A 13,029-nucleotide genomic window follows, 5' to 3' on the forward strand; every position below is an offset into this window, starting at 1 on the left:
CAAGTGAAAAAAAGTAAAGAGAGCCCCAATAACCTCATCAGTAGCAATAGACAAAGTTATACTCACCTATTCCAAGATGAGTATTGATACTAGCATAGCGTGCAGTGCCTGTAAGATTTTTGTTTTCCCTAAAACCAAAAATTTGGAACTCAATACATAGATACTAACCAAAAAAATCCTATCACATCACTTAAACTACTTTATGGTCAAAGAATCTTTACAATCTACATGCCTGTAAGGGATATGCTTATGAGTTGTAGGCTCCCGATATTTTTTGGCAAGCCCAAAATCTATCATGTAAACCTGTGAACATGAGACAACTTATCATTAATATTGAAAGTTGACACAGCTTAATCACTAACATCTAATTTAAAATCAAGTAGGTTATTTTGGTCAAAAGTGCATGGATATAAACGCAACAACCACTGAACTACATCAGAATTCCATGACACAGCGTGACACACCTTAATCACAAACGTTTACACGGCTTAATCACTAAGGTATGCCAAGTAATTATGGGTGGCAGTGTGGGGGGATCATTTTTTATCCCAATGGAAAACAAGAAGCTACCTTTGAATGGGGGTTGGGTCTAGCCACTAATAATTAGGCTGAAGCCCTTACATTATTCCAAGGATTGAAAACAATTGAATTCCAAGAGAAGCAAAAACATCAGTCATCAGAGACTCGGCTATAATAATTGGACTTATGCATAGGTTGTCCATTCTGTCTGATGGAATGCTTGCTTGGCTTATTCATAGAGTTCAAAAAGAGCTTCATCATTTTGAGAAATCAAAGTTTATCATGTTTTAAAGGAGCATAACGAGTTGGCAGATCAATTAGCTAACTCAGCATATCATCTGGATGAAGAAACTCACAAGAGAAAAAGTGGGGTATCCATCGAACCCATTCCTTAAGATTAATTTAATGGTTTTCAAAATCAATGGCATGTTCTCCACATATCACCAAATAAGGCAGCATGGAGTTAATTTGCATGATCAAGAATCAATGGACGGCCTGAAGGTGCTACCCTGGCACACTTTGTTCATAACTACAAACCGGCCCGTTGAAGTGTGGAAGGACATAAGTCTACATGCAGTTGGGACAATTGGACTTGTTGCAGCTGGGAATGGAAGCCTTGACGTGAGGCTTGTCAACCTGGCAGCCATTCTGGGTTTGTGACCTTCACAGGACGTTTCTCTACCCATTTCGCTTGGTCTCCTGGTCAAAATTTGCAACCTTGATCTTCCCCCTCTAATATTTCCAATATAATTCTCAAAGGTGAAGTGGTTTTTGAATTAGAAGTGGGTCTGGACTATGATTTAAGGAGGCAAATCCTGCCTGGGTGGTTCTGGTGTCCTGGGACTTTTTGGCAATCAGTTCAGGAGACTTTGGATGTGTCCAGCTCATGTATGAATTTGGCAAGATTATTTTCCTTTTGGTCTCTGTTTTGGGTAAATGAGGAAGTATCAGTGTGGAAGTGCTCCAGGGTTGTTTTTTGTGGTATATGGATAAGTTTTGGGGCAGGTGTATTTGCTGTTTGGGCTACATGGACAATTGTGGTAACCTTCCCTTCCAAGGAACAGTAATCTCCAGGAAATTCTTGAATTACAAAAGGTTCTCAGGAGACACAACAGTCTTATCTCTGACAACAGGACTTCTTTTTTTCCCATCACATCCAAATTACATGAGTATGAGGTAATCCACAATAAGGAGCATGCTCTATTAATGGAGATGATTCTGCGGCAAAGCAAGCAAATACTGACTCTTAAACCTGAGTGCAGAATGCTTAAACAGCCGGTTTCTCTTCAGAACAGGTCTTCATAATCTGTGGATTCAAACATTGGATTATCTGTGGTATCTAGTATCTACTATCAGCGTTGGGGGAGTTTAAAGAAGAACAAACAGATCATCAATTGTTTGAAGATGTGGACATGGAAGTAAAAGAATTGGAACCTTCTTATGTTGGGCAAGATGATAGCCAAAGAAATAATGTGTTCCACTAAATTTCAGTCTTTTCAATGTTTTGCGTAGTAGGGATGATATTAGGAGTTTTCTGTAGAATTGATACTAGCAGAAGCTTACATACATCTTATATTTACAAAAAATTGTACAAAAAAGGATGGAAAGGTATATATAGATGAGATCATATCCTCTTCCACGGAGCACCAAGCATTGACAGAAAGTCAGAACACTCAGTTGGGTCCAAAGAGCAGGCATCTTTTATCAATAGAGCTCCCTAAAAGTTGATGGCGAACTTCATTCCACCTCATAGAACAAAAGGAAGAGAGTGAGCTAACCTCATGAGCAAAACCTACCTTACACGGTGAACACCAAACTTGCACAGATAAATAAAGTTGTGATCCTTAATGCCAAAGGCATGCAAGTGCAAGGTGAACATCACTTCACCAATCACAAAATAAATCAAACACTGCCTTTAAGAACCCCTAAGCATTGATCCTCAAGAAAATTCCTACACTATCCAGCATACTGACAATCCCAAAAGATGTGATTCACTATAACAGATCACTTACAAATAGGACACAGGCCATCAGAAAGCCAACTCTTGGCCAGCCTGGCCTTACACAAAATCCCCTGATAATCATCATCCATGCAGAACTCTCAACTTATAATAAAATCAATATGACCAAACACTGTGCAACTGACAAATTCATCTATCCTCTCAATCCCTGGATATCGCATTAGCATTTAGAAACAGGTATAATGGATGCTTCTAATGAAGTACAGAACACAGGCGATGAGAATTATACTATTGAAGCGACTGACCAAAACACCAACTCCAATCTCTCCAAAGAGGCCTAGGCATTCCAATGTTCAATTTATACAACTCAACCTTTAGGATAAGTCCTCGTAACTCCATAATCAAAGGACGATCAGAAGTAAGGAGACCATGAGAAAGACCATGTCATTCCTTCCAAGAATGAGAAATTGAATCCCACAAATCACCCCATAGAAAATACCCTTCCTACTCAACCTAGGAGACAAAATACAAGGTTCTACCACACATGAATCCTGAGCCCTGCAACTCCAAATGAGAAAGAAAGCTCAATCCCAATCAGTCCTATTTCACTCCCATTGCCAACAAACCAAATGATAACAACCATCCAAACAACCCAAATGCTTTGAAATATGGTGGAGGCAAACACCTAAAAAAGATGAGGAGACAAAATGATCTAGCATAGTCCAAAAGTCCCTTGAACTTACCTACATGCTATACTAAAACACCCAATGGCGAAATAAAATTTGCTAAGATGATGAACCCTCAAGACTTTGCACCACAACTTGGCCACTAGAATACTCCCCTAAGTGGTAATTGTTACCCACCAAAATGGGTAACCCTATAGGAGAAAACTTTTATCCTATTCTTCACATCCAGCTGGCCAGCCATGTAGCCCCTAACAGCCACCACTAGCTGATGGCGTGCCATTATAGCTTTGCCACTTGCATCAGCCATATGCTTCTCACCCATCCGACAAGAGCACATGGACGAAGTTGGGCTTCTGACCAAAAGGTACTTTATTCATTTTGCAATCAAGTGCTTATGCTTTGTTTGTATTTAGGAATTTGATATGGTTTATAGGGTGAACCGGAAGGAGGAGTTTTGACTGTGATTTTGTTCCCTCGCCTTAAATGAGGGGTTAATCTTCGATCCTAGTCCAGTGGAACCTCCCCTAAAGGCTCAATGGGTATAGGAGGGGCACTACTCAGGAAGCCCTGATTGAGATAGCCTAGTTCCATCTATCACTATTCCATACTTGCTACTTTCCATCATACATTACAAGCCCTTGTATCATGTTAGTTTTTGTAGCTCAGATGCGTGTTCTAGTCTTGACTCTTGAGAGGTGTGATTGAGGCTAGAGACACAAAGGAGTTAATTATCTCCAAGCCCGTGTAATTTTTCCTAAGGGAAATATCTTAATTATGTCAATTAGTAATTTTTTAATTATTTACTAAGTCTAACTTAGGAAAAGTGAATAATTAATTGATATTAATAGGAATAAGATCAAGTTTCCTCTAGAAGCTTATAGATAATTTCTAAGATGATCTTAGCCATCAATTGGATCAAGTGAACTTCTAATCGTGGTGATTCATTCATTGATGAGAGATTATAAAGGAGATCGATGCGCAGCATTGGTGTTAAAATTGGCAACTAGGGCCAAACTCCATGAGGGTCTTCTTATTTATGGTAGCTGATATTTTTCTTGGATTCCTCTCGTTGAGAGGTGTAGGATTGATCTAAAGATCATCCGATTCCGACATGTATTCATGGAGATATGAATTTATTTGTGTTATGCGACAATTCGTCAAGGTCGGCCAACAACCAAATTGCCCCCATCTATCCTCAACGTTTTACTATAAAAAGAGGTGGCTTGCAAGTCATTTGAGACACACCTCTTGTGATCTCTTCCTCTCCACTTGTCTTTGGGTTTTGGTGGGAGGAGAGATCTTAAGATGTTACGCTGCCCTAGAGGATGCCCTAGACCCTAACGCTGTCATGGAGGAGACACAACATCTTATACGCTGCCAAGGAGAGCCCTAATCACAATCAAGGAGAAGCCCTAGACGTGGAGGTGAAAGGGTTTTCTAAAGAGACCTATGTTGCCCTAAATTACAGTCCATGAAGCCAGCCTTAACGCAGCCATGGGAGATGACCTTAACGATGTCATGAAAAAGGCTTAATGTTGTCATGGAGGAGAAGACCTAGACGTTGTCTATAAGAGACCTATACGCTACCCTAATCTCAGCTCTAAAGGAGATCTAACTACAACAAAGCATTACCCTAATACGTTGTCCTAGGCCGCAGTCAATAAGGGGTTTATCTACAACAAAAGGAGGCATTACGCAGTCCTAAGGAGAGCCCTAGTCACAGTTTTGTTTGTTCCCTAGTCACAGTTCAGATTCGCTCTAACTGCTGGCCTCCTTAGCCGCAATCATGGAGGAAGCTGATTGATGCCTAATCTGACCTCTGATCTGGACAGGGACAGCGTCAAGCTTCAGACAGATAAGGAAGGTCTGGAAGTGGCTTGTATGACATGGTGAAGAGTGTTGAAGGGTATGCATTGAAGTCTATCTTGCAAGGCGTGTTTGGACAACATATGTTAGGACTGTGTTGACAATAAATGCAAGAGCATTATTATTGTATCATTGTGTTGAATACCTTGGTACAGTGACCTTTGAAGCAGCAAAAGAGGACTGTTAGAGGACAGTTAATATAGGCCCTTTGTTCAGTAACTTTGATGGAGCTTCGTCATTGATGAGTTGATCATGTAAGAGAATCTGAATGGGCAAACTGGGCAGACTCACTTGTGAGCAGCAGAGGTTTATGATGCTAACTGAAGACTGTGTGTTAGGCCGCAGGCCATAACACCACAGTCAATATTTCATATGGGTATGAGGGCTTATATATGCCCAGATCTTCAGTTATCCTAGGAACTGCCTTGTGAGACATTCTGCTGTGATCTCAGGCCATCTTGATGACTATTAGAGGGTTGTATGGTGTTGTTCCAATATGAGATGGACAAAGCTATAATCATGGGTTCATTGAGGATTAAATAACTAGTTAGGTGCAGCATGGTCATGGAATCACCTTGGAGAATCAGATGAAGATCGGTTGCCTTCACCCAAGTTCAGAACTTTAGTCCTTGTCATCTTCATGGTGAAGATCTTTGATGTCTGATCTTGTCAAGTCAAAGTGCTGACTTCTAATGTATATGTACTATCTCTCTCTCTGTTGAACTATTGAAGAATATAAGAAGAATTGATCAAGGGTTTCCCCACATTGGGGTTTGTCCCTGGCTAGCACCACATCTTGCGTCCTCTTGTCTTGGCTTGTTTTCTGATGTTTATGTTTATGTTCTATCTGCACTTTACTATCATGCTGATGTGATTGCTAATCTGGAATTGATATTGAGATAAATAGAAAAATTGAAGTAAATTGCTCTAAGCATAGAACATACCTAAAATTTAACAATTGGAGACATACAAAACATCGATTTTTAGAGAGAAACCAAGAGGGATTCAGCAGCAGTGATTGAGGAAAGATTTTTCGGAGATTCTTGCTATCACTATTTTCTACAGGAGGCTAAGTTTTTCCATTGAGGCCACGAGATTCAGGAGGAGGCTGAATTACTCAATAAATTCGACAAGAGGAGGCCGAGATTATTTTCTAGAAGGCAGTACCATTCTTCCAAAGGTCAAATCGAGTCTTTGAGAGGAGGTGTGAATTCACCAAAAGCCAGAGTGAGTTTGTTGAAGGCCATTTGAGTTTACCAGGAGGCAGATCGAGTTTCCAGAGGGCAGTGCGAGTTTGTCGGGAGACAATGCGAATTGCCAAGAAGAGCCAATGCGAATTGCCAGAGGCCAGTGCGTGTGGTTGGAGGCAATGCAAATTGCAGAAAAAGAAGGTTGTGTGGTTTTCCAAATCAGCATAAGTAAAGAAATATTTTGTCAGAGCTTTTCCAGTGAGAGGCAACCAGTTGTATTTCTCAATAGCAATTTATTTGTTGAAGATAATAATAAAAGCCCTCATATCTGAAAACTAGTTTTCCCCACATTGGGGTTTTTCCAAGGACGACTTTTGACCAAAAATACTAGTGTAAATTGTGTGATTGGTTTCTCGCATATTTTCCTGCATTTTCAGTTTGTGATTGGTGTTGTTTATGTTGTTATTCATTACTTCCAGTAAATGAATTAATTTGTTGTAAATAAGTAACAAGAAATAATTCACTGGTTAATAGCACATTCTAGGTAACCAGAATTTCACATATCACATCCATTCTTAGGGTTCAATTGACCATTGGTTCTCTGGGATTTGGCACCCATGCATCCACATACCTAGGTAGGGCCCGGAACTTTGCCATAAGAGGTTGACGCAACTGAAAGAAAAAGAAAGCATATCATGGCCACAAAACAAAATCAAAAGAAAGAATATCAAAATTCAGAAGATGGTTAAAACATACTAATTAACACATGGGCAAAATCCTAGCATGAGCTCTACCTCACTCCTAATGGCCACCACCTGGTTCCTAAGCACATACTACTCCATTACATCATAAAAGGAATCCTTGCATATCCCAACCCCGATGAGCGATAAACCGACTCATCCTTAAGGAGTAATAAAACTGCAATGTCATTCAAAGCAAGCTCTAACCCTTTGAACTACGAGCAGTAATACAAAGAAAAATCTAGCAAAAGTAAAACGCATACAAGAGGGGTAGAGAAACAAAGGTCGAGTTGGTATCTCATGCATCCACAATTGTTCCCTCCTCGCATCTATGCACTCAAGATGTGGATCCCCATCATGTTGGTCCCTTTGACCATGGCACTTGGCCATGAAGTCTTCTCCCCTCCATAGCATTATTACTATTCACTAACACCTATCAATTGAAGGGTGGACTGAGGAAATGTTACTTCTCCCGAGGGGCTAGAAACACCTAATAGGGTTGTCCTTCAGCGACGCCTACTTAGGAAGGAAACACCATTGCGAGCTCAAGGCCATGATTTTGGAAGGGAATCCTTATTTGAAGTATTAAATAGCCCATTACATTAAAGCTTGGTTCACTTAGATGCAATAATGATTATTGTCCCTGATGATTGGTTGCTTTCACTAGACTTGATGTTGTGATTGTTACATGGTTCAGCAGCCCATGTCTTGGGCGTTGTTGACCACTAAAGTGGCACCTAATGATTATATAAAGACTCCATGCCCAAGGATGATCCAGAGGACACATGTACCATCAGAGATCATCAGTCAACAGAGTTTTTGAACTCTACTTCTATTTTCTCATCATCTTTCTTGTACCCAGATTCCACACCCTGTGGGGAATTATAATTATGAGTTTTGAATATGTAACAAGCATAAGATGTTGGGACTCGATCAACAAATGAATACACCTTGGAGTGCTTATTTTTATCTGGTTAATTATCCCTTCTTTTTCAGAGGCGGATAATTTTCTGGGTTTTTTCACTCACGTTTTAGTATTTACCCCAAATTTGGCGTGACGACTTGAAGGTTGAACCCCTAACACATCTTAGTGTCTAGAGTCGATGTATATTACCATACTAGATCACACAAAAAAATTCGTGGAACTTGGTTAGGTCTAGGTAGTCTTTTTTTATTTTTTAGATTTTCCGCTCTACGGAAATTGCAGTAAAAACTGTGTTATGTCTAGAGAAGTTGTATGGGTATGAGTAATGAAATTTGCACCTCTCACTCTCAACTTTCTACTATGACACACTTTGAGGGATTAAAAATGTGTTTTGAACCCTCAAAACCCACTTTTCCTAAGTTTAGTGGGAAATATGGCAAATAATTAAGCCAGAAATTAAATAAATGGAAAAAAAAAATATTCACACATGCTAAATGTTGTGGAAATGAGGTGGAAACTTATGGAGGAGTCAAAGTGAAGTTCCAAGGTGATGTGGACTCCTAAAATCAAGGAAAGGACGTGTTCAAATAAAATCGAATTTATGGCATTAAATGAGAAAGTTGTTTACTTGGAAATTCGAATTTGTGAAGTTAATACACATTTGGGAGGATTTGGGAGAATATTTGGTGGAGATTTTTGTGGGAAATTGTCCTTACATGGGTTACCACCCATATACACTTGTCATTCCATCATAAAATTCGAATTTGGCACATAAGGGAAGAAGAAAATGATGTCCACTTGCCAAAATTCGATTTTTACACTTGGCATTGGAGCTCCATTCAACAAATTCGAATTTCTCTTTGGGATTGTCACCTCATGTCACTTGTTTAATCACTTCTACATTGGGATTGGCTCCCATAGTTCTATATAATAGAGCCTTGAGCTTTCATTTGTATCCATTGTTACTAGTTATTGTGCTTGCGAAAGCGTCATTGCCTTGTACACTTTCAGAAATATCAATAAAGACTTTGGGGTTTCATTCATGAGGTGTTCCTCCTTTTCGAGTGTGATGAATTGTTGATCATTGATATAATTCCTTTTACTCATGCTTTGATCTAATTTGTTTTCATATGCTCTTGTAGATTTGTTAATGTAGAGCTATCTTGCATTGACATTTGATTTAGAAGTATGCTCTAGGTATAGAATACTCTAGTTGGTTTTAAATAAATCTCTAGAGTTTCTTATCATTGTTTATTGTTGAATCTATATGGAACTAATTCTTGATTGAAGTTTTGTAGAGAGAACATCTTGTTGGGATCACAGAATCAAGCGTGAGGGGAAGTCTTTGGAGAGACCAACCCACTCTTGATACATTCTTAAAAGAGCTCTCATTTGTTCTTTGAGCCTTCATAGTCTTATCTTACAAAGTGGTTTTGCAGGGGTTTTTGGAACATAACTTGTACACAAGCCGAGTACTTCTAAATTTAAATCTCTTTTAAAAAAACATTGTACTTCATTTCTTTCATTTGCTATCTAAGAGCTTGAAGATGGCTAAGCAAAGACGAGAGTTTACTCTCACTCTTTAGCTTAGTCTTTTGTAAATTATAATTGTACATATACATTTTATCTTTGCTGATTTTTCCATTAATACTTAACTTATTTTGCAATCATTGTTTAGATTGATTGCTAACTCTTGTGTGGCAGATTTTGAAGAGCAACCTCTCGCACCATCTAACAAGTGTTTGCACGACCTTTGGCAGATGTTGGGGGTTCGATTTCCAAGGATGTCGTGAGCCCTTTTGAGGCTTATTTTGGCCAAGTCGAGTTCCCTAGAGGGCTACCCATTTTCCTCTCTAAGTCGTGGGCATTTGGAGGAAACTCACACCGTGTTTCCCTTGCATAAGTTTTGTGAGATCTTGTCACTACTTTCTCAAGAAAGGAGGTCTAGTGTCCATGTTTCAAGCAATTATTGTAAGGACTCTCCTTGAAGTTTAGTTGAGGAATTTGAAAGGCCCTCTTCTCATTGTAATATTAATAAAAGATCTAATTTGTTTGTGGGAGCTTGGGATTTCTCCCATGGTATCCTATCTCTCCATTTAGAGGGAAGCTTCTCTTGGGTGGATTGACATTTGCATGGTTTAAGCTTTCATACTTCATTCACTTACATGCATGCTTTCATTGGGAATTAACACAACCTCGCTATCACATTTCATTAAGTTAAAGTTTGTTACGATTTCATTTGACTTTTGCATTCTCTATCTCATTGTTGCTTTGAAGCTACAAGCTTACACTCTACTTTGGGCAATTCATCCTTTACATGCAATCATTTTATATTCTTAACCAACTTTGATTCATTTCCATTTACCTTGGTAAATTGTTTCATGAACACTTGAATACATGCTTCATTTTTATGCTACATTGTTATCTTGAATATTGGAGCAATTTATTGTCATTGTCTATTTGAAACAAATTTTACTTTCAAGCAAATTACTTGTATCATTTTAATTCATTGATGCAACACTTGTAAGCTAACTTTATTCCTCCAATTGAAGTTATAATTGCAACTTATGTTGAACACTATTTCATTTTCAAGCATTGCAAATCAATCTCTTTGAAGCATTTGCATGTAGCATTATTTTATTTTGGAGAAAAAACTTACATGCATTTCATCTAGGCATTTTAGTATAGGAAGGCCCCAAACCTCATTAAAATTTTACCTCCAACATAAGTTGGTTGAAGTAGACATCTTAGGGATCCTCTACTTCTCTATTGAGTCCTCACTGTGAGAACCATATCTTTGGGCAAGGGTGAGGCCTGAGGATTGAAGAGTTAAATTGTAATCTTGTTGTAGAGATAATTAATAAAATTAACAAAGACCACTTTCCATTACATTTACTTTACTTGTCTCTTGATGGTTTGAGTTTTCATATGCAAAGTCTATTCCAAAAGCAAGTATTGTAATCCTTTCAAACAAGTGCTTTCTTTTCATGCTTCAAGTCTAATTGCATATTGATGTCTTGGTTTAGCACTTCCTTTCTTTTACATTTCCAAGTTAATTACTAATTTTTGGGTTTTGGCAAGATATGTTTCACATGTTTTGATTTATAAAGAGTATTATCTCAAAAACATTTTGTATTTTACATATCTTGTGCTAACAATTTTTGTTTACATTTTAGGGTTACTTTGCTTTCTCTTTTGAGAGCATTGCATTTTACTTTGAACAAATATATCTTTAAATTGTTGAGCAAATTCCTTATAAGGCATTGGTTTTATGGTTTTTGTCATATTAATGATTGGCATTGTTATTTCAAGTTGTTCACTTCATATTTGCTCATAAATCCTTAAAAGTAATTCATTTTCACTATAACACTCTCCTAGAAACTCACATCTTTTAACTTAACTTTTCAGTAGGGACCACCCCCGTAGCTAACCTAGGAGATAGCTCAAACGGAGAGAGTCTGGATTAGTGTGACAGCCCCTTCTCTGAGTTCCCTGCCACCAACCACACCTTGTGGGGTTGAAGGCTTTTCTCACTAACTTATAGGTAGGTGTAGGCGGCAGAGTCAACAGGTGCATTACCCACAAGTACCCAAGCCATTAGAGAAGTACTTTTGCACTCACAGGTGAAGCGTTGAGAGCCATGGGCCTCCAAGAAACAATAGTACATCACATATCACCCTAGGCACCTCCTGCACCCAGAACATTCGGCCACTTTGCACTACATTTGATGATTGTTCAGGATGACGCACCTGGACCCAGCGTGCCCCCAGGCTGGCCTTAGCATTGTTACCCACCAAAAGTGGGTGGCCCCCTAAGAGAATTTTCCTCCTATTCATCTCATCCAGTCGACAGCCAGCAGCACCTGACAACCACCTCATAGCCGATGTGATGTGTTGTTTTATCTCCGCCACCTGCATCAGCCATATGTTTCCTCGCCCATTTGTCAAGAGCACATGTTAGAAGGTGGGCAATCCGATCCAAAAGGTATGTTATTCATTGTGCAATTGGGTGCTTATGCTTGTTTTTCATTTGGGCATTTGGCATGGATTATTGGGTGACTTGGAAGAAGGAAGGGTTTTGACCATGGTTTTGTTACCTCACCTTAAATGGGTGCTAATCTTCAATCCTAGTCTAGTGGGGCCTCCCCTAATGGCACATGGCTTTAGGAAGGGCACTACTTGGGAAACCCCAATAGGGATAGCATGGTCCCGTTTTCCCATTCCATAATTATCACCTCCCTTTGTACATTATGAGCCCCCTATACTCCACCTCCCATCTCCAGGTCCACTGGGTCATAGCACACCCCCTACCCGTGTCCACGTATTTGTGTCAGGCCTGGAAACTTTTCCCCGTGAGGTAGATGCGGCTAAAGGAAAAGTAAAAAACATATAATGGCCACAAGCAAAAAACAAAAGAAAGAAAATGATAAAAATGCAAAAGATGGTCGGGACATTAATATTAGCACGTGGGAAAAAGCCAAGCGTGATCTCTACCCTTTACCACTATGGTCATCACCCAATTCCCGGGGCCAATGTTTCCCTATCACATCATTAAAAAGGAACCCTTGAATGTCCCAACCCTCGGTGGGAGATAAATTGCCTTACCTCTAAAGGGGGTAATCCACTGTTATACAACATTCACAGCATGCTCTCATTTCCTAGAGCTTTGAGCAGTAATACAAAGAAAAATCAAGAAAAGGCAAAAGGCAATAAGAGGGGTGGAAAAACAAAGGCCGAGGTAACTCATGCATCCATGATTGCTCCCTCCTCACATCTGTATGCCCAGAATGTGGATTTCCTCATTATAGCTACCCCTTTGACCATGGCATTTGGCCCTGAGACCCCTTTATCCCCCTTTTGTTCCATCATTATTCACATGACACCTATTGATTGAAGGATGTACCAGGGACCTGTCTTTCCCCTTAGGGGCTGGGAACACCTAATAGGATCGTCCATTAGCCACTCCTACCTAGGGAGGTAACACTATTACATGATCAAAGCCCCAAATTTGGAAGGGAAGCCCTGTATGAAGTGTCAATTTGCCCTTGACTAACAAGCTTGGTCCACTTAGATGCACTAATGATTATTGTACCTAATGGTGAAGATGCAGCACTAGATATTGTGTGTGATTGGCAGGTGGTTTT

At 39.5% G+C, this 13,029-nt stretch overlaps 1 protein-coding gene across 2 annotated transcripts in view; it reads right to left on the bottom strand.

Moving 5' to 3' along the window:
* The window catches only part of LOC149159432 (serine/threonine protein kinase HRR25-like), an 86,509-nt gene that overhangs the window by 26,811 nt on the left and 46,669 nt on the right, over positions 1-13,029 (bottom strand). For both annotated transcript variants that reach the window (XM_089436481.1, XM_089436480.1), the window contains exons 7-8: positions 233-303; positions 67-128 (exon numbers count right to left, since the gene is read on the bottom strand). In XM_089436481.1, the coding sequence (XP_089292607.1) occupies positions 67-128; positions 233-303 (133 nt within the window). The remainder of the gene's footprint in view (positions 1-66; positions 129-232; positions 304-13,029) is intronic.

Source organism: Pinus tabuliformis, chromosome 5_2 (genome assembly GCF_031772625.1).
Source record: "Pinus tabuliformis cultivar Carrire ecotype Pingquan chromosome 5_2, CPIR1, whole genome shotgun sequence".
In the NCBI taxonomy this organism is placed as follows: Eukaryota; Viridiplantae; Streptophyta; class Pinopsida; order Pinales; family Pinaceae; genus Pinus; species Pinus tabuliformis.